We start from the raw sequence: 23,851 nt of genomic DNA, 5'->3' as shown, positions 1-23,851 counted from the left end.
GGGGTGTGGATGTACTTCTGCATCTGCCGCACTGGTGGGCCAAAGGTGGTAGAGCAGGGATGTGGAACCTGTGAGGCCCTCCAGATCCTGTTAGATCCCAACTCGTCCTCATCCTGGGCCATGCTGGCTGCTGAGGGTCTAAATCCAATATAATCTGAAGCAAGACCTGTGTCTAAAGTCCTCCTGACGTTGCTGCGCGTTCCTCAAATGTGATCTGAGCTGGAAAGAGTTTGTGATTCCTTTGAGGCATTTGCGTTGGTGCAGATGGCACTGTTTTAAGGCAACAACATTTCCGAGGGTTTGGAGAGATGATCCCAAACAGGCATCTGATGGAAAAGGAGAAGTTGCTGGAGGCAAAGAAATAGGGGATGACTCGAGACAGCGTATGTCAGAGCAAAGGGGACACGACTGGAGAATAAACAACTCTGCTGACATTTGTACATGGATGGCACTGCCAATTATTCCCCAACTGGGAACAACCTACACAGCTGGCAATGCACATCTGCTGTAAGCCCTTCACTACGTGCGCAGCCACACAGCCCTGTGCTTATCATACCAGTTGAAATATAAATGGGCGAAGCGCTTCGTCACTGCAAATATTGACCAAGCAGGCGAAACTGTTTTATAACTTGTTCTATTTGGTCCTGCCGTGAATCTCTGTTTTCCCCCTGTTTTAACTGCTTGGCTCGCAGAGCTTGTTTTTCTTTAAATCCCTGGATTAAGACAATGACAGGCAAGTTTACAAACTGGGACTGCTCTTAAAATTGTTAATAGAGGCTATTAAAAGTAACCCCCCCCACACACAAATGGGGTACATAGTTTGCCACCAAAAGCCTTCACCACTTGGCCTTTTGAAAGAGGCGCCTCAAGGTCTGGGCCAATTTATCTTACAGCCACTACAACATCAAGGGTACCCTTTGCTACAGTTGCAGAAACACAACCCTGGCCTGGGTTTTTGCTCCAAAAGCAGCCATCTCATGGTCAGTAGTGGGGGCGAAAAAACTTCCGAGAGCCCTAAGGCAGCGCTCATCAATTGAGTGCCTATGAAGGCACCATTCAGAAAAACATCCAGTAATACACCATGTGTTTGGTGGGTTTAGCAAGTGAGTGCCTATTCTACATTCTTTTCAGAATAGACTTGGGAGAGAAGGACCGTCCTGTTCCCAGAATGGACACTGCACTACGTATGACAAAATGTTTCCAGCAAGGTTTGGCCCAAACCATTTGATGTGCAGTCAAAGCCCCTTCCCAATTTCCAGGGGGAAAGCATTTTGTGACCTGGCTTTTCCTGTTTCACTATGAAACACATCAACACCCACGCTTTCTCCCTTCCTGCCCATTATGCCTTTAACTGACCCCCCCCCAAAAAAAGAACTTGTTTGTGCAGGGCCAGACTTCAGCAGGCCCTCAGCACCATGCTGCCAAGAGCCCCCCCCCAAACACCCCCCACACACTGCAGCTGCTGCAGATGGGAGTCAATGATCCAACTCCGTATAAGACAGCTTCTCGTGTCATTTAATTCAGCCCTTTATTCAGAACAATGAGAACCAGAATCTTACTTTATTTTTAGGGAAAGGGCCATAGCTCAGTAGCAGAGCACATGCTTTGCACACAAACAGTCCCAGGTGCTGTTCTGAACAATACTGAGCTAGATAGACCAATGGTCTGACTCGCTATATAATGCAGCTTCCTGTGTTCCTATGCAGAAACAACACAGGAAGAGGAAACCGACAAAGAAATGTGTACAGTAGTTGCTAAACAATGCCACCCCCCTCCGCACATCTAGACAGCAGAACAGAGACAGGTGGTCCTTGCAGTCTTCCCTGCTCCTGGAACAGGCAGGAGAGAAAGAGAGGAAAGGCTACATCTAATTCACACACCTGCCTGCACCTTGTGTTTAGAGAGAGGTATTGACCTCCACCCTGATGGCTAACTAACAGCAGATCCCAGCAAAACCCACAGGCGCCAACCAGCATGGATCAGTTGCAACAGAAGAGCCTGGCCTCCTCCCGGGGTGATGCATCCATTGCACCAGGCAGGGCAATCCTGTGCACGGGGCAAGAGAGAAACGTGACTGGTACGCCACACAGCCATGTGAAAGTTTGTTTAACAAGCCAGGAGAGCGCTCTTAAGATCTCCCTGCCGGCTCTGCCAAAACCACATCAAGGATCCATCCCTGCAGACCTGCCAAGGAGTTTGCAGGCAGCCGAGGCAAGCGAGTGCCAGGCCCCGTGCTCAGGGAAGGGCTCCAACATTCCCACAGTGGCTGGCTGAACAGAGCTTCTCTCCTCCACTGGTAGAAAGGGTCACGGGATATAGAGATCTGCCTGTGCAAGTAAGAGATAGAAAACATCCTGTCAAAGGCACCATAGTAGGAGGGTGGTTGAGGGCAGCTGAGCAAGGCTGACGTTGGTCAGGATTTCCCCTTGCTCCAGGTCAAACCAATTCAGCAGCAACAAAAAGTTGGGCACCCCAAACTGAAAGCAGACAAGGGTTGTTTCCAGGTTACCTTTGGGACAAAATCATGCATGCTCTCTGTCCCATGAGGAGCAGATGGGGTTGTCTCTGGCTGTGAGGGGGGGGATCCACTCAACATGTTGTGAAGGACACAAAGCTGCAGGCTGGGGGTTTTAGGTCACAATGTCAGGCAATGGGTGGGCAGGACAATCCACCTGCTAGTCAAAGTTGGCCAGCAGGGCTGGGGACAGATTCCAGGCTGTATCCAGTGCTAGTTCTACTCAGAGTAGACCCACTGAAGTTAATAGACATGACTAGGGTTCATTAATTTCCTGCTCTGAGTAGGACTAGCAAAGACGTGGCCCTGCCCTGGAAGTTCAATTTCTGTAGGCTCAAAGTCTCCACTGCCCCTTATGCTTGAAACTTCTTCCCAGCACCCATTCTTTCAAATCCCTCTCTTCCATTAAGCCTTTGGGCTTCGTTCCTTAGTTCTCACCCTCCCACAGCAACCCAGCCCAATGTACCTGTAGAGCAGCTTTTGTCAACCTGGTGCCCTCCAGATGTTTTCGACTATGACTCCCATTAACCCCAGCCAGCATGGCCATAGGATACTGGGGCACCAAGCTGGGGAAGGCCCGAGTCAGGTCAAGAGGTAGAAGCAAAGGTGCAATGCCTTCTCTCCAGCAATGCAGCATGTAATGTAGCAGCATGTTGTAGAACAAAGCATGATGGGAGTCATGGTCCAGAACACCTGAATCTCCAAGGTAGGCTGTAGCGCTGTGCTTTTATTGATCCAGAGATCCTCCTGGCTGTCCCTTCCTCCAGTGGCTGAATTTAGAATGGAATCTCCTTGCGTCACACAGGGCTCATCTTTTGCTGATTACAGTGCAAAACAGCACGTATTTGTATGCCTGGTGCTAACCAGCTCAGGTAAAATGGGCTTCAAACAGCTGCCCTTACCAGGATCAGAGCTCACCACATCACAGCATCCTCACAATGAACTGTATCAGAATCCCAGCTCTCCTTCTCTAAGCCATGCTTTCCTTCAGGCCAAGGTAGAGCCTTGCAGGGCAGCTAATTAATTTCATTTGTAGGTGGGGGGTGGGATGAGGAAACTATAACTGGAACGGGCACCTCCAGAAACCTTCCAGGGAGCAGTGAGTCAGGAAAGGGCACCTCCGCCTACCCTTATCTGCCCGCACCCAACATTATCATTGGCAAATCACATAATGAGATTTCTCCGAATGGTTATTTGTGTACTTGTGAAGAACACCTTGGTTCAAAAGCTTGCAGCTCATTGTCCACTTCTAGACGACTATTCATGTCTCTTAGGGGAGCAGGAAGGGGAAAGCCAGTGGGGATCATGCACTCCAAACTCTGCTCATATGCAGAACTTGGAAGAAGAGGGAGGGAGAATGTGGGGCAGCTGGGGAGTGTGGTGGAATGCTGGGCGGAGTTACAAGTGAGTGACAGGCAAAGTGCATCTGGCTGAGTAGGACAGTTGAGAGGCAGAAAATGAGATGATAATGAGGGATAAAAGCGTAGGATGGATATTAAGGAGTAGAGACAATTATGTTGTCACAATAGTCAAACTCTTGGAATTTTTTTCCTGCATAAAAGCATTAACTTGTTCCAAGCATTAACTATCTCTGTTCTGGTCTAGGTTATTCCTGCGGGGATATACTCAAACAAGGATAGAGGGAAAGTCCTTTTGTTCTCGATAAAACTTAGTAGGTGCAGGTTGTAGGTTCTGTAAGGACTTTTAAGGGAAGTCTGATTTCAGTAGTCAAACATCTGACCTGGAGACTTCCAGGGGTCTGGCAGGGGACCGTGAGAACGTCCCAGGGGGCGATGACAGAACACTCCTCTGCACATGCATGCACTAAAAATGGTAAACCACAAGAGCTACAGTTTGCGGAAAGCAAAAGTATTTTGTACACAGATACTTTTCTGTGGGTCAGTACATCAAGATTTCCAGTGAACGGATGGCAGGAAAACCAACCCTTAGGAAGCGGTAAACACAAAGCAGGCAAAACTCATTCCCACCAGGGTTGTATTTAACTTATTTATTGACTGGTAAAATGGTCACACACACAAAGAAGCAGTAGAACTGACTGGGGCCGGCTTGGGTTATTCAAGTCCTTGCACGTTCCTTCACTGGCTCGGAGCACGCAAGGCAGAACACTGAGAAGCACAGGGGTGGACCGGCGGTGGTGGACAGGGGAGAAAACAAGCTGAAAATCCAACATCACTCCAAGATTTGGGTCAAGGCAGGGGGCGAGGTGGGGGGGGGGAGAGACAAGGGGCTTGGAGATAAAGTAACTGCAACATTCTTTGCGGGCTGGTTGGGCAGGATACAGAGGAACAGCAGGGAGGCAAGCTGATTGTGGTCTCTTCATGTAGCCGCTCGGGGCTCAGGGGATGGAGTTGAGGAGATCCTTGAGGAAGCCATCGGGATCGCTGATTTCTGACAACAGTCCTGAAAGCAGGAAATGGCACGTCAGCTGTGCACATTCAGCAAACCAATTCCTAGAAGCACCTTCCTTTGCCACCAATTCAAGCAAGCAAGTGAAGAGGCCTGGGGAGGATAGGAACTAATGGAGAAGATTGGTGCCCCCCCCACTCTTTAACAGCTTCAGTCCCCAAAACCAAGGAGGCAGGAATAGCTGGTAGCCACAGGAAGGTCTGCAGTTCACTGTCTGCTCACTTACCCACTGCTATACTATCCAAATCACTTTTGGTTCACAAGATGCAGAATACACAGGAAGCTGCTTTATACCAAGTCAGTGCTGGCCCATCTAACCCAGCAAATTGTACTCTTGACTGGCAGAGGCTCCCCAAGCCTTTCCCAACCCTGCTACCCACGTGAACACGTTCACTGGAGTTTTTATCCCTGTGGGAAACATCTCGGTTACATCTGAATCAGTTCCCATCACTCAAAGGCATGTCAGCATACAGCGTTATTATAAAAAACACGTAGAGCTTTCCGGAGCAACTAACCAGCCACGTCCAGAAATTCTGAAAAGGTCTCCACAGGCATAAACTCCTCCTGGAAAGTCTTCAGAGCCTTGTCTGCGGCCTCATAGATGGGCATGTCATTGTGGCGGATGTATTCTGCCAGAGAGTAGGACCAGCCCCCCTCTGTGTTACTCGTAGGCACCTTCTGGATAGGAAAGAGGAGAAGAAGGGAGGGTTAGAAGCTTGAGCATGGAAGACAAAGGAGGAAGCAGGTAAACATGGCTTTAAAATGGGGAATCGGACCTAAGGCGGGAAAAAACCCTTTTGAAAGAAGGGCCTATCAAGAAGTTATAAGTCAATAATGCCTAGATAGATCCTCCAGCTTCAAGAGCAGTATTCCTTTGAATGCCAGCTCCTGGAGAAAGGCTGTTGCTTGTGGGCTCTTCCAGGGAGCATCTGGCCATCTGCCATTGGCAACAGGAGAACTGGGAGTCCCTTTGCTGTGGTCTTCTTTTGTTCTTATTCAGAGGATGCCAATAATCTCGTCTACTGAGGCTTTTAAGAAGATGGGTGGTACATGCTGCACCTCCCCAGAACTGATAAAAATTGTGGAAACTGGGGGATGGGGAGAGCGAAAGAACCTGGAACACTGATGTAAAATGTCTTAGTTCAGCTTTTAGATCACCCTGAACTAGGATTCCCCCAACATTCCTCAGCCTGGGAGCTGCGCACGACAGATGGTGCCTGCCCCCTAGAAAAAAGCAGGCCCCTGCTAAAAGAAGAAGAAACGCACCAAGTTCGTTCCAAGCTCGCTTACTTTGAACATGTTGTAAATGAGATCAACGAGGGCCCAGAAGAGGAGGCCGGAGCGATAGGCCGAGTAGTCCTTCACTGCTTTATCCGTTAGCCTGTTAGGAAAATAAGATCAAGCCTCGCAATTAATTGCTACACTTTTCTTTGCTGCCTGAAGCTCAGCTGATGAATAGCCCCGGCTGCGGCGACAGCCAGAAGCCCATCCATAATACATGTGGGAAAATGCGTGGGGCAAGCTCAGCCAGGCGCTGGAGGGAGGAAGGGAGGGAGGGAAGGAACACACAGAGAGACGGGGACGCTCCACTGTTCTCCCCAGCAAAGCGATTTACAACTACGGCCGCAGGCACAACTGCAAAGTGTTGTGCAACGCGGGGCCTGCCACTGTTGTTGAAATTCCTGCAATCTCGTTTCCATCCCCCCCCCAAAAAAGGGGGGGAGCATTTTCTTCAGGACTTAAGACCATGTAGTCAAGCATCCCCTGCCCCCTAAATCACCACAGTCATGTTGCAAGGGGATTCCCAGCTCCACTCTCAGAACGTTTGTTAAGGGCAGGTCAATGCTACAAAGCGAGAGGTGCCATCAAACTGTCTCTGCTTCTGTCAGGGCTCCAAGGCCTTGGGCTGCTTGAGAACTGCAGGCTGCCGGTCCCTGAGGAAAGTGCTTCCCATGGGAGGCTAAAGCTACTTCCCCAGAACGGGCATGAATCAAATGGCAGATTTCCCTTACAGCAGCAGGAAATGTGCAGAGCAATCGATGCCGGAGTCTGCAGCCCCTCCCCGAAGGTTACAAGACCACTCAGGCGCATATTACAGAACATCCAAAATGCACGCCCTTCCATCATGACCCCTGAACACCTGCTCTCAGGAAGGAAACACTTCAAGCGAAGGGGCCAGCAGAGACTCCTCCAAAGACCCACAACCCAATTTACTCTCCTGTAACACAGCTGATGCGGGTGGCGCTGTGGGTAAAACCTCAGCGCCTAGGACTTGCCGATCGCATGGTCGGCGGTTCGAATCCCCGCGGCGGGGTGAGCTCCCGTCGTTCGGTCCCAGCTCCTGCACACCTAGCAGTTCGAAAGCACCCTTAAGTGCAAGTAGATAAATAGGTACCGCTTTATAGCGGGAAGGTAAACGGCGTTTCCGTGTGCTGCGCTGGTGCAGGCTCGCCGGAGCAGCTTCGTCATGCTGGCCCCGTGACCCGGAAGTGTCTGCTGACAGCGCTGGCTCCCGGCCTCTAGAGTGAGATGAGCGCACAACCCTAGAGTCTGTCAAGACTGGCCCATACGGGCAGGGGTACCTTTACCTAACACAGCTGATCCAGCCATGGCATGGTCCAAAGGGTTAGGCCCTGGGATCAAGGCACACACAGCACATCTTTTCTCCCTCTTATGGACAAGAGATCAGAGGCAGAGGACACGGAAAGCCTGGAGCCATTTCAAATGCCCAGAGGGCCACCCCTTGGGCCTTCTTGGTGACAGCACCCGTCCCCTGCAGTAAATTACTCCCTTGAGTAATTTGTGAGACAGGGACAGCAGTGACCTTTACATGCCCCTCAAAATCCATCTAGTGCTAAGCCTACTCAAGGCCAACCTACTGAAATCAATGGACGCGACTAATTTAGAGTCATTAATTTCACTGCATCTACTCTTGAGTAGAACTTAGCTGTAGACCACCCTATTATGTTTAGCCAAACTTTCCTAGGCTCTGAAAGTTGTATCCAATCAAGTTCAATGGGACTGCTCTGAGTAGGTCTAGCATTTTAAATTGTTTTGTATGCTACTTAGGTTTATTCATGATATATAGAATTCCTTTTGTTTTACCGATGCCTTTTATATATATATGAGAATGCAACCAGGTGTGGGGAGGCAGTGAGCCACAGACTTAATGCAGGCAAAACAGACACAGCTCTGTGGCCCAGACAAAGAGAGGAGGAAGGAGAAGAGGTCAGGCTCCTCCCGGGATTTACAGCAGGCCCAGCTCACTTAGAGTCAATGTCAACTACATCTAATTCTCCTGTGTGCCTAAAGAGGGCGCCGAGACCTGAACCAACATAGGGAAAGAGAGTATCCACAGCATCCATCAAAACTTTGCATGTTGTTCCCGACTCTTCTAGGAACTATTGGAAATTCAGCTTTTTTTAAAAAAAAAAGATGCTGATTTTTAAGGAGAAGAAAATTTAGTTTGATCATCAAAACCAGCCTTAGCCAGGTGCCCTCCAGATGTTTCAGACTGTAACTCCACATCAGCCTCTAATGCAGAAGGCAAAGGCTGGGTAGCCAAGTCATGCCCAAGGGTCCCAATCCAATGAGCCTGCCTTTGTAACCCTATAGGACCATTCTCTGGGGGTGGGAAGGGAAGGAACCAGCTGTTTTCTCTGCAGCACAGAGAGAGAGGAGAGGAAAAGGGGTGTGTGGATGGGTGTGGACAGCCCCATACCTGCTTGCTCCCCCTGGCGACACCACCCGAGCGTGTGAGATCACCAGCAGCCGCTTGAGAATGTCGATGCGCATCGCCTTCCACCTCTCCGGGGGCAGGATGTGAAGCGCCATGACGATGTAATAATGGGGCCCGTCCACCTCAAAGGCACTCTCCACCCACTTCTCCTTTGGGTGCTCCAGGAAGCTCTGCAGGTTCTTCTCTTCTCGAGAGGTCGCTCGTGTTCTGGAAGTTAAGCAGAGACAGAAGCGATGCACTTTGAACAGCAGGGGGAAGAAACCCTTCGACGTAAGAAGAGCTTGCCAGATTAGTCCGTCCAGCATCTTGTCCTCACACTGGTCTATCAGAAGCCTGCAGAACAGCAGCCTCCTACAAGGGCTAGACAACCCAACAATATATTGTTGAGGCTTTCCCTTCAGTGTCAAGAACCAGGGCTGAGATACGCCAAGCTAATGAGCCAAAAAGCAGAACAAAATGCCCCCATACTTGCCTGCCCCCATCCAACCAGACCTCATTTCATTTCACAGGCTAAGCCAAGATCCACCTTCATTTGTATCAACTCCTGAACAGAGGTCCCCTTAGCATACTCCAGGGGTCAGCAACCTAAGGCCCACGGGTCACAAGCGGCCCATGGGAGTCGTTTAACCGGCCCACGAGCCACCACCGAACCGTACCACCCGCTCAGCAAGTCCTTGCACGCTGCGCTAAACCAGCATGGCACGGGGACTCGCTTATGTAGCGCCAGAAATTGCGTCTGCGCAGATGCCAGAAATCACGGGTGCGCACACGCGATCCGGCCCATGGAGGGATCTCCGCTGGAGTGAACTGGCCCAGCCGAGGTAAACATTGCTGACTCCTGGCATAGTGTCTTCCCCAGGACCGATCCACCCCTAAGGCAAAGTGAAGTGACAGCCTTGGGCAGCAAGATCCACAGGGGCAACAGATTCAGCCTGCAACGAATGCATTACTCGCTGCTGCTGCAGTGGCAGCAATAGTTGCAGCACCGCCACAGCGACCTCTCTGCCAATAGAAGGCACTACTGGTCTCTTCCTCCACCCCCCCCCTTGTTCCTGAAGCAGATCTTCACTCATTCGCCCCTTCTTTCCTGATGGGACACCTGCCATTTTTTGGTTCGCCTCAGGTGCCAACATGCCTTGGGCTGGCCCTGCTCCTGACCAGCAGCTCTCCCAAGACCTCTCCAATCCCCAGCCCTGAATGACTGGGCTCTCAGGCACGCAAACCATTCATTCTCACAATGAGCTCTGGACCCCACTCTCCAAAGGAGTTTAGGCACATACATCAACATCGCGCCAAAGAACAGGGGTGGCGAACTGTTTTCGACCTCACAGCCACATTCCTTTCTGGGCAAACTCGCAGAGGCTACGTGCCAGTAGCATGGGGTGGAGCCAGAAACGGCACCAGATGCGAGTCCTACCCTGTGTGGAGAAGCCTATATACCCAAACAACACAAGGATCACACTACAGGAAGGACCACTGGATTTAATCTGAAGGTGTCTTCTTCTCAGCGGCTGGACCCCGGATGGGTCACTCCCTCCAGCCTGATCCACAGACAGGGCTCAGGCCAGTGCAGGCCGCTAAGCTTCCTTCGGGAGGTAAAGGTAAAGGTACCCCGTTAGGTCGAGTCGCGGACAACTCCGGGGTTGTGGCGCTCATCTTGCTCTATAGGCCAAGGGAGCCAGTTTGTCTGCAGACAGTTTTTCTGGATCATGGGGCTAGCATGACTAAGCCGCTTCTGGCGAACCAGAGCAGTGCACGGAAACACTTTTTACCTTCCTGCTGGAGCGGTACCTATTTATCTACTTGCACTAGCGTGCTTTTGAACTGCAAGGCTGGCAGGAGCTGGGACCAAACAACAGGAGCTCACCCCGTCACGGGGATTCAAGCCGCCCACCTTCCGATCAACAAGCCCTAGGCTCTGTGGTTTAGACCACAGCGCCACCTGCGTCCCTACTTCCTTCGGGAGGGGTGAGCAACAAAACCTCAACATCTAGTGCTCCGTCTGCAGAGCAATTCAAAGCAGCAACCCGTCTCACAACGCCCTGCTCCACCAAGAGAGAATGGCTCAAGGGACAAATGCACAGACACAGAGAGAGAGAGAGAGAGATAGATAGAGAGAGAGAGGCAGATAAAAGGTACTGACGTGTTGAGGACATAAAGCACCGTGTGAATGATGTAGGGGATGAGGTGGACGTTGCTCTCCCGCCCTCCGCCGCCCGTGTCCACGCTGAACGACTGCTCCATGGCAAACCGGAGGAACAGCAGCTTGGTGTCATGCACATTGAGCTGGTAGGTGGGCTCCCGCTGCCCCGTGCACTCTTGAAGGTAGGTGTTGTGCCTACGGGAAGGAAACCAACACCAGGTTAGGCTGCAGATCTCACAAGAGGCCCAGGAAAGCCGAACACGAGGCAGCTGCGTTTCTTTCCTTTTTTAAAGATACACGGAGAAGCTGGAGGGTTAAGGAAAGGGCAAAATACAGATACAGTTCTGAAAAGGTTGTGTTAGGATGGTACAGTCCAAGAAATCAGGCCCTCTTCCCCTACAAGCTGGCACTTGCAGCAAGAGACTGCTACCCTGACAGAACAGCAGGCAAAAGGGCAGTTCCTCAGACTCACCGGGCTAAGCAGGTGGCAAAGGCCGATTCTGGGACATGGGGCCCCCACACTGGCAAGAGGCCGTTGCATTTGGTGTTGGCATTCTGCAGGGCTGCACTCTCCCATTCCTCGCGCCCACGTGCCAACCTGCAGGAGTAAAAGCAAGGTCATTATCAGTCAGGAAAAGTCCCTTTCCCTGCAAACCTCTTCCCTGTAGAGCAAAGCTGGTGACTGCCTCAGTCCTGAAGACTTAAATATTACACACACGTACCACAAACCCTGCAGCTTACCAACTAGCGCATTCCTTAAAGTATTGTTGGTTAGCTCATTACCAAAGCTGCAGCTGATGGGATTCTTCCCCAGACTAAACAGAACCCGCAGCAGATCAGGCATGGCTTTGCGGCCAAGATGCAAAGGAGATCTCAGGCCCAGAGGGAATCTCAGACCCACCTCACAGCTGCCAGGTGACAGTCGTAGTGGACAATGTTAAAGTGCGAAACGGTGCTGTAGCCCTGCTGCTTCCGAGGCTTGTTCTCAAACTCCTCCAGGGCGACTCGCTTGGTGAAGGTGTAGATGCCCAGGACCTTTGTCGGCTGTGGGGAGAAAACAGAAGCTGCAGCGGAAAACCCAAGGCACCAAGCTTTGAATGTGGAAAAGCCACAGCTGCTATTTTCTCTTGGGCCTTGGAAGTCTATAGAGCAGTGTTTCCCAAAGTGGGCGATCCATCCCCCTGCGGGGGAGCTGGAACAATCGGGGGGCAGTGAATAAAAATAAGAGGGCAGTGGAAGCATAAAAAGAAGAATGTTTTGAAAAACCCATTCATACATGTTTCATCTGCTCTGTATTGCCATTTCCCATCAGGCTGGGAACTGCTGCGGGATGACGACAGCGCTTCCCCTGGATCTGACAATTGTGGTGGAAGAGAGGGGTTTTCCCGGGCATGGGTGAACCATTTTCAGTTTCACTCAGGCCCAGGAAGTGGGTCGCAGCTTGCTTGCCTATTTGGGGCACCAGGACTCAGCCACATTCATCACAATAATATGTTATAAACATGCAACACCAGAGAGCAAATAGGAATTTATATGGATTTTTACATAGGCTTTATTTTTCTTTCGTTGTAACAATTTAATTTCTGACTTATTTATAGTGCTTTTAACCTGTGTCTAGATCCACCCCGGTTCATCTTTCTCACTAGGATCATTTTTAATGTTATTTGTAATTTTCATTTTAATACTATCCTTTGTTATCTAAATATTCTGTGTGTGATGTGAATGTCACCATAGTTGATTTTAATAAACAATTTTCTAATTTCAAGTTTCAGCTTGTCTTATCTACAACAACATCTTTCTTTACTATGTTGTAGGACATAGGTAGAAATATAGATACATAAAAGAACGCAAATTTGTCACCGCATCTTTATGTTTGTTCACTTAAAGAAGACAAATTTCGGGGGGGGGGGCACTGAGATTTTTCTTTTTCCTGAAAAGGACAAATGAGTTTGGGAACCTCTGGTATAGAGTCACAGAATTGTAAACTTGGCCCCAAAAGGTCATCTGGTCCAACACCCACCAATTCAGTGTAGACCTGCACGACTATGGATGTCGCTCAGCTGCCCGGCACTTTGGAAATACGGCTGCAATGAAATGTGCATATGCAGACACAGGTGCCTGCATGAAACAGCGTGAGTGGGTGAAATTACCAGGCTCTGACTCCCCACTTCACCCCCAAGGCCTACCTGGAACTTGTAGCCTTCCCTGCAGATGCAACAGGTGAGACCCGGCTCCTCGATCAGCTCCTCCATCTGCTTCAGCAGCGCTGTCTTTGTCACCACCTGGCCCTTCTCGTTGGTCTGAAAGATCCAGCACAGCAAGGTTGTCGAGGAGAAAAGCAGGGTTGGAGGGGGGAGAGAAAATGAAAACAGGTTGTGTGGGTTGGAGGAAGAGGGCCATCACAAGGCATGGAAAGTTTCGCATTGGAAAATGTGTCCTTGACCTTATGGTTGCTGCTATGGCCGTGATAAAACAACCGCGGTTTCCCTTGGCTAGAACTGGGTTGCCCTCCTGCCTCTCCACTTAAATCTCCCCTAACAAGTGGGACCTGAAGAGCCACTGGTCCGGCTGGATTAAATGGCACCTCCCAAAGAGCCAGCCATTGCTAGAACTCGTGGACATCCAATGGAGCTGAACGTTCGAAGACTCAGGAGAGATTAAAGAAAGGACTTCTTCATGCTGTGCAGAGTTAAACTGTGGAACTCTCTCCCACAGGAGACAGTGATGGCCACCAACTTAAATGGCTTGAAGAGAGGATTAGACAAAGGAGATGGCTTCGGATGGCTGTTAGCCACAATGGCTATGCTTGGCCTCCAAAGTTGGAGGCAGTAATGTTTCTGAATACCAGCTCCCTATCATGGAATCTGGCTGGTCATTGTGAGAAAGGATGCTCTGCTAGATGGGTACCGGGCCTAATGCAGCTGCCTCTGCTTATGCTCTTACCGTCATGCCAAGGGTGCCCAATGCTTTCTGGCGCATCGCCATGGCCATGCGCTTCTTCTCCGCTCGCGTCTCTCTCCGGGCGGCGTCAATCTTCTTGTTCACCTCTGGGTGCTCCCGCAGGGCCTCCAGGAGATTCTCAGCCAGTGTCCCAATCCCTTCGTCACTGGAGACTTGCTCCAGCTTGTGCAGGTTCGTGATCGAGTCGGTCCCAATGAGGACCTGTTCAGGGAGCAGACGTTAACGCAGTGGGCAAGGAGGACAGGAGGATGAGTCAGCCTTGGCCCTGAGCTGTGGAACCTGAAAAGGAAATCTCCTATGCTCTTCCCCCCTCTACACCAGATACAGCTTTGCTCTTAAAAAATTGTCCGTCTTTCGCGCACAGTATAGTACAAAAAAGGCACCCAGACCTCCAGGGATGCCACCCAATTAACGCCATTGAAGTTCAAGAGCAAAGTGAATTTTAAGCAACTGAGTAATGGATCGATGAAATTGTGTATGACATACAGAGCGTTCCAGTTACACCAGCCAAGAGAGACAGGGATGTGGCAGAAGCCCCTGCGACACCTTGGAGGAGCACCAATGGAACACTTCAAATTTTCCCCTTTCAAAACCTTATCGCTCTTCTTCAAGAGCATCTTGTTCACTGGAAGAAGACCATTCAGACAATTGTTTTCTTCTGCCTGTTGTAGTAACTGCAGTGTGCTGCACTAGCAGCTGTGTGATGTTTAATTGTACTGTTGCTGCTTTTATTTCACATATATTGTATTGCTAGAATCGCAGAATTGGAAGGGTCCCGGAGACCAACCCCCTGCAATACAATCTTACTGTATTACAATTAGAATTCCAAGACACACTGCAATGAATCCGAATGACTCTCGTGGACCACCATTGGGAACCACTATTCTGTAGCACACTTTGGGATGTTTTCCTTCTGCCCCTTCTGATGTAGCTCCGTTATTGCTGGATCATTCCCACCCTAGGCACAAGCAACACCCACACACCCACACCTGAGGTCCAACATGCTCTGTAGGGGCTGGGCTTAAAGAGCCCTTTGCCTTTGTCTCACACTTAGGAGAAGGCAGCTGTGCCTGGAATCAGCCCCTAGGATGAGGCACCATGTATATGCCTAAACCTGATGTACATGGAGACCAGATTAGATTCACGGGCCAAAGGAGGGGTAGAAGACATCTCTTTCACCTGTGTTGGGGGGTGCTGCGTGGCGAGACCTCGGAGCAGCCGGAGGATGAAAGGAAGGGCCGGCCGGGAGAGGAATTTCTTCCACACATCGGCATCCAAACTGCGGAGAGAAGATTGGAAGAGAGAAAGCGTTTGAAAAGCAGCTGTCAATATCAGCACCAAAACCTGGATTACTCCATCCCAGCCCCACTGTGTGGCTCACGCTCTCATGCTACAAAGGCAGCTCTCCCTCCCGCTCCCCAAATTAAGGCAATTCAGACACTCTCAAAAAGAATGAACCACCTCAATTTCCACAGTGGGGTCCTTTTGCCTGAAATCATGCTTCATGTGGCTGAGCTCCAAAGACCCTGAGAAAATGACTTGGCCAGGGGTGGCGGGTGAGACAGAGACCTGCAGTTGCTTCCCTGCGAGCCAGCACAGAGTGTCAAGGATCCAGGAAGCTGTTAAGGGCCCAGGTAACCTTTAGTGCTGCCTTATCCAGAACTGGGTCCATCTAGCCCAGTGTTCTCTGCTCTGACTGGCAACAGCAGTTCTCCGTGGCCTCAAGGCTGAGAAATTTCCCTGCCACCTAAACCCCAATATTTTGCTTTCTTAAAGGAAGGCAAAGCTTGGGATTTTCTATCCTCACATTAGCTCTGCAAGGGAGCAGCAAACTGGGCACTCTCTGGCCACCCCCAAGGAAAGGGCAATGCCCCAACGCAGAGGAGGCTCGTCTCAGTGACTGCCACCCACAAATTGCCTCCATCCTCCCACACGACTCTCACTTCTTGGCACTGGGGATGTGCTTCTTCATGTAGTCGAGGGCGTTCTGCGTGATCCCCCTCTGGAGGATGAGGTCTTTCAGGAGATGCCCGTTAGTGTTGTTCTTGATGCCAGCTGCTATTTTGCAGAAACAGTCCAGGAAGACCTTGTCATCCCCACTGTGCTCTTCATCGTACCTGGGGGAGAAAAGAGGCAAGGGACTCACAAAGGCTGTCGAGGGGCAAGTCCGGGCTCAGATTCTCCGCTCTAAATAAAGCTAAGTCACAAACCATCTGCACCCTCTGATTCTAGCCTTGGGGGCTGCTTTTTGCAGAGCTGAGCTTGTAAAAAGGACTCTGGTCCCTATTTATTTCTATGCCACTTGTTGGTCCGAGAGGCAACCCAAAGCAACTCAAAGTGAGTAAAATATTAATAGGAAATTGAAATAGTCTTTTGCTCACTGTTTTCTAGCATTAATTGTTGCAATACCCATGAAATGCGCATTAAAAGCACAACAAAAGGACACTGGAGAACCATAGTGATACAACCGGTGCAATCATTCAGACTCCCGAGAGCATTAGCTTTTGACAAAAAGGAGAGAGGGGTGCCAAGTTTCTAGTTCTCAAGAGGGTGAAGCTATGCTTGAAATTATGCAAAGATATCCAGCAGCTGTGGGGAGGGGCTTCAATGCCCTTGCCCACCCTCAACGGCAAGTAAAGTAAAGTAAAGTAAAGTAAAGTAAAGTAAAGGTAAAGGGACCACTGACCATTAGGTCCAGTCGTGACTGACTCTGGGGTTGCAGCGCTCATCTCGCTTTATTGGCCGAGGGAGCCGGCGTACAGCTTCCGGGTCATGTGGCCAGCATGACTAAGCCGCTTCTGGCGAACCAGAGCAGCGCACGGAAACGCCGTTTACCTTCCCGCCTGAGTGGTACCTATTTATCTACTTGCACTTTGACGTGCTTTCGAACTGCTAGGTTGGCAGGAGCCGGGACAGAGCAACGAGAGCTCACCCCGTCATGGGTATTTGAACCGCCGACCTTCTGATCGGCAAGTCCTAGGCTCTGTGGTTTAACCCACAGCGCCACCCGCGTCCCCAACGGCAAGTAGAGGAAGTCAAAATTAAGCACATCTTTGTATAATGAATAAACACACCTTTTGTATAACATATAGAGACTCCTGTACAAAACCCAACTGTTTAAGACCAGCCTGGTGCTCCTTCAGAGTTTGGGGCTACAATGCCCCCACCCCAGCCTGGATGGCATAGTCCAAATTATCTGAAGGGCACCCGGTTGGGGGGGATTCTGTGCTAGGCTGTGCAGAGTCTTGGAAGCTTTGAGGCCAGCCTGGAATCAGAGATTAAGCTGAGCCCTTGCAAACCCCAATTTATTTTGCACACTTAAAAACTCAAGGAACACGAGAGGGCAGGAGAGTTTGGTTGAGGGTTCCCAGGGAGGCATACTTGTCAAAGCTGCAGTAGGGCTTGAAGCGGTCGACCAGGATCTGCATCTTCTCCATCTCCCCAAAGGACAGGTAAGGGATGATGCGGAGCAGGCCCTGCAGGACGCTAGGGTTGGAGCGGACGAAGGTGCTGTTGATCTGGTCCAGCAGCATCACCAGCTGGTCCTTGTCTCCCGTGAGGAGGAGGTTGCCCTGCAGAGGGGGAAATGGCCCGTCAGTCAAGACACCTGGAGTCTATCTGCCTTGGGACACCCTTCTCCCTGCCCCACACCTCATTTACAGGGCAGCTTCTCAAATCTGCCCCCCGCAATCTCTCAACCTCCCTGCTCTCTGCAAATTCCCTCTATTCTCAACGCCTTCAGGACAACACCTAGCTCCCCCCCCCCCGATAACCCCCCTGACCACTCCCTGATCCGGCCAAGCCAACTCTCTTAGGCTTTTTGTCCTGTCCTGGATTCATTTGGAGGATTCCCCATCAAATCTCTGTAAGAAACGCTCCCTGAAACCAATTTATTAGCAACAAAACACGTGTTCCAATGAACACAGCAGGCTGAAAAGAAAAAAAATCCCATTTAGGCAGGCAACAAGAGAAGGCCTAGTATATGGCATCATTTTTTGAAAAAAGAGCGCCAAACCTCCAGCCTCGCTAGGAAGTTCCTGGATGTCCTTCAGCTCATGGCAAGATACAGTCCAACACCCTTGAGTGCTGCTGAAGAGGGTCAGAGGCTGGTCAGGCCCAGCTATTGTGACCTGAAGACCCTGGTCAGCCAGCAATATCCCCTCGGGACTAACCCTGAGAAGGGAGGGGTGGGCCCATGGCTCAACCCCACTATGCCATAAGTGTGCCTGCTCCAGAGGGTCAGCTCCAACCCAGGGAACTTCTAGTTTCTAACCCCTGCTACTGACCGTGCTAGTATGTTCAAAGGGAAGGTCAAGAACTATTGGACCTCTGTGTTCTGAACACGTCTTCCAATCGCTCTCATTTATCTAAAGGTTGGCTCGCCTCCTTCCAATGTAGCCCCAATGACCCCTTGTTTCTTCATGCTTTTTTACTTTTTATTAAAAATATAAGCCCTATGTTTCTTCCCTCATATAAGAAGCTGGCTTGCTTTGCAAAATGACTCTAATACTGCCAGGTGTTGAAAAATTGCAAGAAGGTCAACCAGCCTGAAGCCAAATTCGCTTGCTAATTAATAGTGAAAAAAAGCAGACATGCTAGCTGGCAGAGATGTGTTTGTTTTTATACTTAGTTCTAATGTAATTGCTCCTCACACTTATTGAAATGTTGTCCTTGTGTAGAACTGAGAAATAAATTTCAGTTGTTTCTCACCTCCAAAGGGAAAACTATTTTCTTTTTTCCTTGCTGCAGCCCCATTAAATGAATTATAAACTGCATTTCTGCCTCTGCTGGGCCTCTCAGTCTTAATCCATTTTGCATAACAGAGAAGCAAGGTGGCCTTGCTAGACACTCTACGCTTCATGTAGTAGAGTACTAAAAATGCAACATTTTGCAGGAGACAGAAGAATGGGTGTATTTATACCTTTGTTTTAAAGCAATGTGCGGTTGTGATATTGTATAGTAGGTAAAAGCATATTTCTTAGATCAATTAAAAGTAAGCATGAGGTGTTCATGAGCTGTCCATGTGCTCAGATGACCAATTGGAGCCTTGGAAAGCACTGGGCACGAGGGAATCATGGATGGGAAAATATTATAAAGTGTCTTTGTAACCTACTGCCCTGGGTCCAGAATTTGGAGAATTCTTCTGGGCCATTTTATGCTTTCTGCAGACTGCAATAAATCTTATCACTTTGCATGATGCTGTATGTTTTTATTTGGCTAGAATACACTGATTTCCAGACCCCCCCCTTTGAAAGGCAACACAGAGAGGCAGCTGCATAGCCTCCTCAAGGGAGTGACTATAAGGTCCGATTACAGAGGATGCAGAGACAGAACAGGAACCCTGAGAGCAGGCACTCACGCAGGGTCAATGAAAAAGATCTCCACTGCAGATCCTTCCATTGTTTCCTAAACATACGTCCTCGTGGGAGGAACACAAGCAGTTTTCTGGCACCACAAAGGCATTGGAGAAATGGCACTCTTAAGTTCTTTCCCAGGAGGCCACTAACAGAACAGCTCTGTCAATCTACCCGAAGGCCGACGGATGCCAGACTTCCTGCGACTGCCATTAAAACCCCCTCAGGGTCAGATCCCTTCTTAACCCCTAGCCCAGAAAGACAGGAGCAGCTCTCAGCTATTAGTGATCACCAACAGAGGAATAATAACAATAATGGAACTGATAGTGGAATAATAAGAGCTTTTGGAATGGAGAGGTGGGGCAGGGAGGGCATGAGAGATTGCAATGGAAGGGTCCTGGCACAAACACATTTGCATTTTATTTGTAATTTGCACCTCCTGCGTTTCCTGGAACAGCTTTCTGGATCCTGTGGACTGTGGGGCCCCTGGGCAACCCACAGCAATGCTAATCCCACCTGTCTCTGTATGCTGCTCAACAAAGCCATGAAGAAATTGTTATTTAGACCAGGAGTGGGGAGCCAGCTGTGACCCTCCAGATGTTCTTGGGACTCCAAATCCCAGCAGCCCAGGGATGATGAGAACTGCAGCCCCAAAACACCTGGAGGAGCACTGGCTCTCTATCCCTGATTTGGGCAATGCCGCCTGTGTCTGTGGCGATTCAAGAGTTTCCTGAAGAGAGACGGGCAAAATACAAGCAACTACTGCTATGCAGGCAGGCCTCTGCCAGCAAGGAGCATACAAAACGAAAACAACAGGGAAGAGGATCAAGGGAGGGGAGGAATGAAATCTGCTCCCTGGATGCAGAAACCGCAAACCTCCCCCCTCGCCCCCATGTGCAAACACTCACCTTGTCCTCACTTAGTGGCTCTGCGTTGGACTCATCCAGGATGATCTCCATGATGCTGAGCACCTGCTCGGCCACAGCTGCCCCTCCGCTGTCTTTGCTCTCCTGCTCGGCCACAAGAGCCTGACGAGAAGGGTGGCGACAAGCGTCACAGCAGCCCGTGCCCTGACCCTCCAACTGGCGCCAGCCTCCCCCTCCCAGGCCAGCGTGGCATAACACACAGGTAAGGGAGGGCAGCGTGGCTGAACAATTACGGAAACCGCTGTTGATGTGGCCAGGGAGTGGGAAGGCGGCTCCGGGAACAGAGAGGGAGCCCAGCCACCCCGTATTTCCCCCCATCTCCCGATGGCAGGAGGCTCTGCCTTACCAGGTTGAGGGTCCCCAGCATGACGTTGAGAGTGTTCATCTCCAGCTTCACCAGCTGCTGGCGGTTAACCTTCACTTTGACACAGTAGCTGAAGAGTTTCAGCAGCACCTGTGTGGAGGGGGAGACGTGAGAAGTCGCCTTCACAAATTTTAGGACCAGCGTCAACGCCAATGCGGGACCCGCTCCTCACTTTGTGCCCCCCTGGCTCGCTCACATATCTTGGGTACTCTGGGTTCTCCCTGTTGGGAGCCTTGGAGATCAGGCACTGGCTCCCTGCACCACCTTCTGGTCAAGGGGAGGAACTGCAGGCAATGCCAGCCAAGGCAAAGTCGTGCCTCTCATCATCACTGTCCTGGCTCGTGGCATCAGATGATGATGATGATGATGATGATGATGATGATGATGATGATGATGATGATTTGAATTTATATACCGTCCTATACCCGGGAGTCTCAGGGCAGTTCACAGAATAAAACCAAGATATAAAACCACAAGGCAACTAATAAAAATAAAAACAACCACCCATTTGCCTCCCCCCCCACCAAAAACATTTTAAAAGGGCATAGGATGTAAATCGGATCAACCAAAGGCCTGGTTAAAAAGGAACATTTTTGCCTGGTGCCTAAAGGTGTGTAATGAAGACACCAGGTGAACTTCCCTGGGGAGAGAGCATTCCGCAGATGGGGAGCCACTGCAGAGAAGGCCCCGTTCTCATGTTGCCACCCTCTGGACCTTTTGATGAGGAGGCACACAAAGGAGGGCCTCAGAAGATGGTCTCAGGTAGGTTCATATGGAAAGAGGTGGGCCTTGAGGTATCGCGGTCCTGAGCTGTTTTAAGATTTTATAGGTCAAAATGCGGGGGGAGGGGGGCTGATGCTTAAATTCTCAAGATGGCCCCGGGGATGGATGTGGCCAAGATTCTTGCATTGCAGGGAATTGGACCAGATGACCCTTGGGGTCCCTTTCCAACACTACAGTTCTATGTGAAGACATAGGAAGCTGCCTTATACAGAGTCAGGCCGCTGGCCCATCTAGCTCAGTGCTGTGTCTAGACTGGCAGCAGCTCCACAGAGTTCCAGGCAGGGAGCCCCTCCCTGGAGATGCTGCTGGGAAGTTCTGCATGCAAAAGAGGGGCTCTGCCAGTGAGCTGTTTTCACTACCACCCTGTGAGACAGGTGAAGCCAAGAGATGGGGACCAGCTCCAGGTCACCCCAATGAACTTCATGACTGACCCAGGATTCAAACTCTGGTCTCCCAGGTCACAGTCCGACAAACACACGAACCACTAGAGCACTGGCTCTAACTAGAGCACAGGCAGGCAGCAGGCCAGATGGCTGGTGTTTCTTCTTGTATTTTTATGCTGTGAACTGTCTTGAGATCTATGGATGTAGGGTGGTATGTAATTGTTAAAGGTAAAGGTAAAGGGACCCCTGACCATTAGGTCCAGTCGTGGCCGACTCTGGGGTTGCGGCACTCATCTCACTTTATTGGCCGAGGGAGACGGCGTACAGCTTCCGGGTCATGTGGCCAGCATAACTAAGCCACTTCTGGCGAACCAGAGCAGCGCACGGAAACGCCGTTTACCTTCCCGCCAGAGCGGTACCTATTTATCTACTTGCACTTTGATGTGCTTTCAAACTGCTAGGTTGGCAGGAACAGGGACCGAGCAATGGGAGCTCACCCCGTCGTGGGGATTTGAACCACCGACCTTCTGATCGGCAAGTCCTAGGCTCTGTGGTTTAACCCACAGCGCCACCTGCATCCAAAAGCTCTCAAGGAAGTGGCTATAGAGAAGGGTTGGAGTTGGTGGATGGTTTGGCTTGAGGCTTGGATCTCATTCAAGGTTCCCTACCCTTAATTTAGTCCAGTGAAGACTGAGCAATGGGACCGAGCAACGGGGACCCGTTGCAGGGATTCAAACTGCCAACTTTCTGATCGGCAAGTCCTAGGCTCTGTGGTTTAACCCACAGCGCCACCCGCGTCCCTTTTTATGTAATTGTTACGAATAAGTAAATAATAAAGAAAATTGGGGGGAGCGCTCTTGTGAGCAAAAGAATACAAGGACCTCAGAAGAGCCTGCTGAATCACGCCAATTGCCCATCTGGTCCAGCGCCCTGTTCTCACCATGGCCGAACAGATGACCGTGAGAAAGCTTGTTGAATGGTTCTCCCATTCAGCCCTTTGTCGATGAACCCAAAAAGGGCCACAAACACACACAGAAAGAGGGAGCGATGGGGGGGGGAGAGACTCACCGTCAGGAGGTGTCGTCCTTGCTTGAAATCCTTGATGCCGGTCAAGCGGTTCAGCATGCAGCCCAGCCCCCCGCACTGTGCCATCACGCCCGCCATTTTGTACACTTCTTCCTCATCCTCCTCTTCATCTGTGGAAAAGAAAGAGGCTGACAGGAGAGAGGCAATGGCATCAACAAAGCTGGGAGGAAGCACACGCCAGCCACTGCGGGGGGAGGACTAAAAGGGGGACAGCGCCAGGCCACGTTTCCCCCCTTCCACCAAAGAGCAGCTAAACAGGTGGGGGAAAACCATTTGGAGGTGGCTGAGCTGCAACTCCCATCATCCCTGGCCAGAGATGCTTGCCAGGACTGACGCAAATGAAGATCACGAGGCTTGCTGGATAAGGCCCAATGGGGCCCACCTAGCCCAGAATCCTGTTTTCACAGTGGCCAGCCAGATGTCCATTATGGGAAACCCGCAAGCAAGACCTGAGTACAAGAGCAATTCTCTCCTGCGGTTTTCAGCAACTGGTACCGTATTTTTCGCTCTATAGGATGCACTGGACCATAGGACGCACCTTGTTTTAGTGGGGGGGAACAAGAAAAAAAAAATTCTCCCGCTCTCTGCTCAGTGCCCCATCAGCGAAGTGGCAGGAGAAACAGAGCCCCTTCCATTTCTCCTCCCGCTTAGCTGAAGGGGCGCTGCGCAGCTCTCCCTCTTTGCTGAAGCCAGGAGAGTCTTGCTCTCCTGCGCACCAACCCCTCTCGCTCTCCAGGCTTCAGCGAAAGCAACGCGAAGCCTCCAGAGCGTGGAGGGAGCGCTCCCTCTGCGCTTCAGAGGTTTCGCATTGCTATTGCTGAAGCCAAGGAGCCTGCATTCACTCCATGGGACGCACACACATGTCCCCTTAATTTTTGGAGGGGAAAAAGTGCGTCCTATAGAGCGAAAAATACGGTATTTGAAAGCAAAGCCTTCACAGTGCCTAGAAGCCACTGATAGCCTTATCCTCCCATGAATTTGCCCCATCCTCTTCTAAAGCTATCCAAGTTGGAGGCCCATCACTGCCTCCTGTGGAAGTGAGTTCCATAGTTTAACCAGGCACTGAATGAAGATGTACTTTCTTTTGTCCAACCTAAATCTTCCACCATTCAGCTTCATTAGGTGAGTTTGGAGTTCAGGAACATTGGGGGTGGGGGAGAAGGTAATCCA

At 50.6% G+C, this 23,851-nt stretch overlaps 1 protein-coding gene across 8 annotated transcripts in view; it reads right to left on the bottom strand.

The window, feature by feature from the left end:
• Window positions 1-4,508: 4,508 nt before the first annotated feature.
• Window positions 4,509-23,851, bottom strand: part of UBR4 (ubiquitin protein ligase E3 component n-recognin 4) — a 138,550-nt gene continuing 119,207 nt past the window's right edge. For all 8 annotated transcript variants that reach the window (XM_083750008.1, XM_083750009.1, XM_083750012.1 and 5 more), the window contains 15 exons: window positions 22,664-22,791; window positions 20,412-20,519; window positions 20,048-20,167; window positions 17,167-17,357; window positions 15,729-15,902; window positions 14,965-15,064; window positions 13,768-13,986; window positions 13,011-13,124; window positions 11,726-11,868; window positions 11,297-11,422; window positions 10,825-11,019; window positions 8,664-8,888; window positions 6,233-6,323; window positions 5,458-5,620; window positions 4,509-4,936 (listed from right to left, as the gene is read on the bottom strand). In XM_083750008.1, the coding sequence (XP_083606134.1) occupies window positions 4,872-4,936; window positions 5,458-5,620; window positions 6,233-6,323; window positions 8,664-8,888; window positions 10,825-11,019; window positions 11,297-11,422; window positions 11,726-11,868; window positions 13,011-13,124; window positions 13,768-13,986; window positions 14,965-15,064; window positions 15,729-15,902; window positions 17,167-17,357; window positions 20,048-20,167; window positions 20,412-20,519; window positions 22,664-22,791 (2,162 nt within the window). In that variant the 3' untranslated portion in view covers window positions 4,509-4,871. The remainder of the gene's footprint in view (window positions 4,937-5,457; window positions 5,621-6,232; window positions 6,324-8,663; window positions 8,889-10,824; window positions 11,020-11,296; window positions 11,423-11,725; window positions 11,869-13,010; window positions 13,125-13,767; window positions 13,987-14,964; window positions 15,065-15,728; window positions 15,903-17,166; window positions 17,358-20,047; window positions 20,168-20,411; window positions 20,520-22,663; window positions 22,792-23,851) is intronic.

This window comes from Podarcis gaigeae (assembly GCF_964106915.1).
Source record: "Podarcis gaigeae genome assembly, chromosome: 8".
Taxonomy (NCBI): domain Eukaryota; kingdom Metazoa; phylum Chordata; class Lepidosauria; order Squamata; family Lacertidae; genus Podarcis; species Podarcis gaigeae.
Note: the sequence above shows the minus strand (reverse complement) of the source record. Positions and strands in the feature narration are given on the sequence as shown.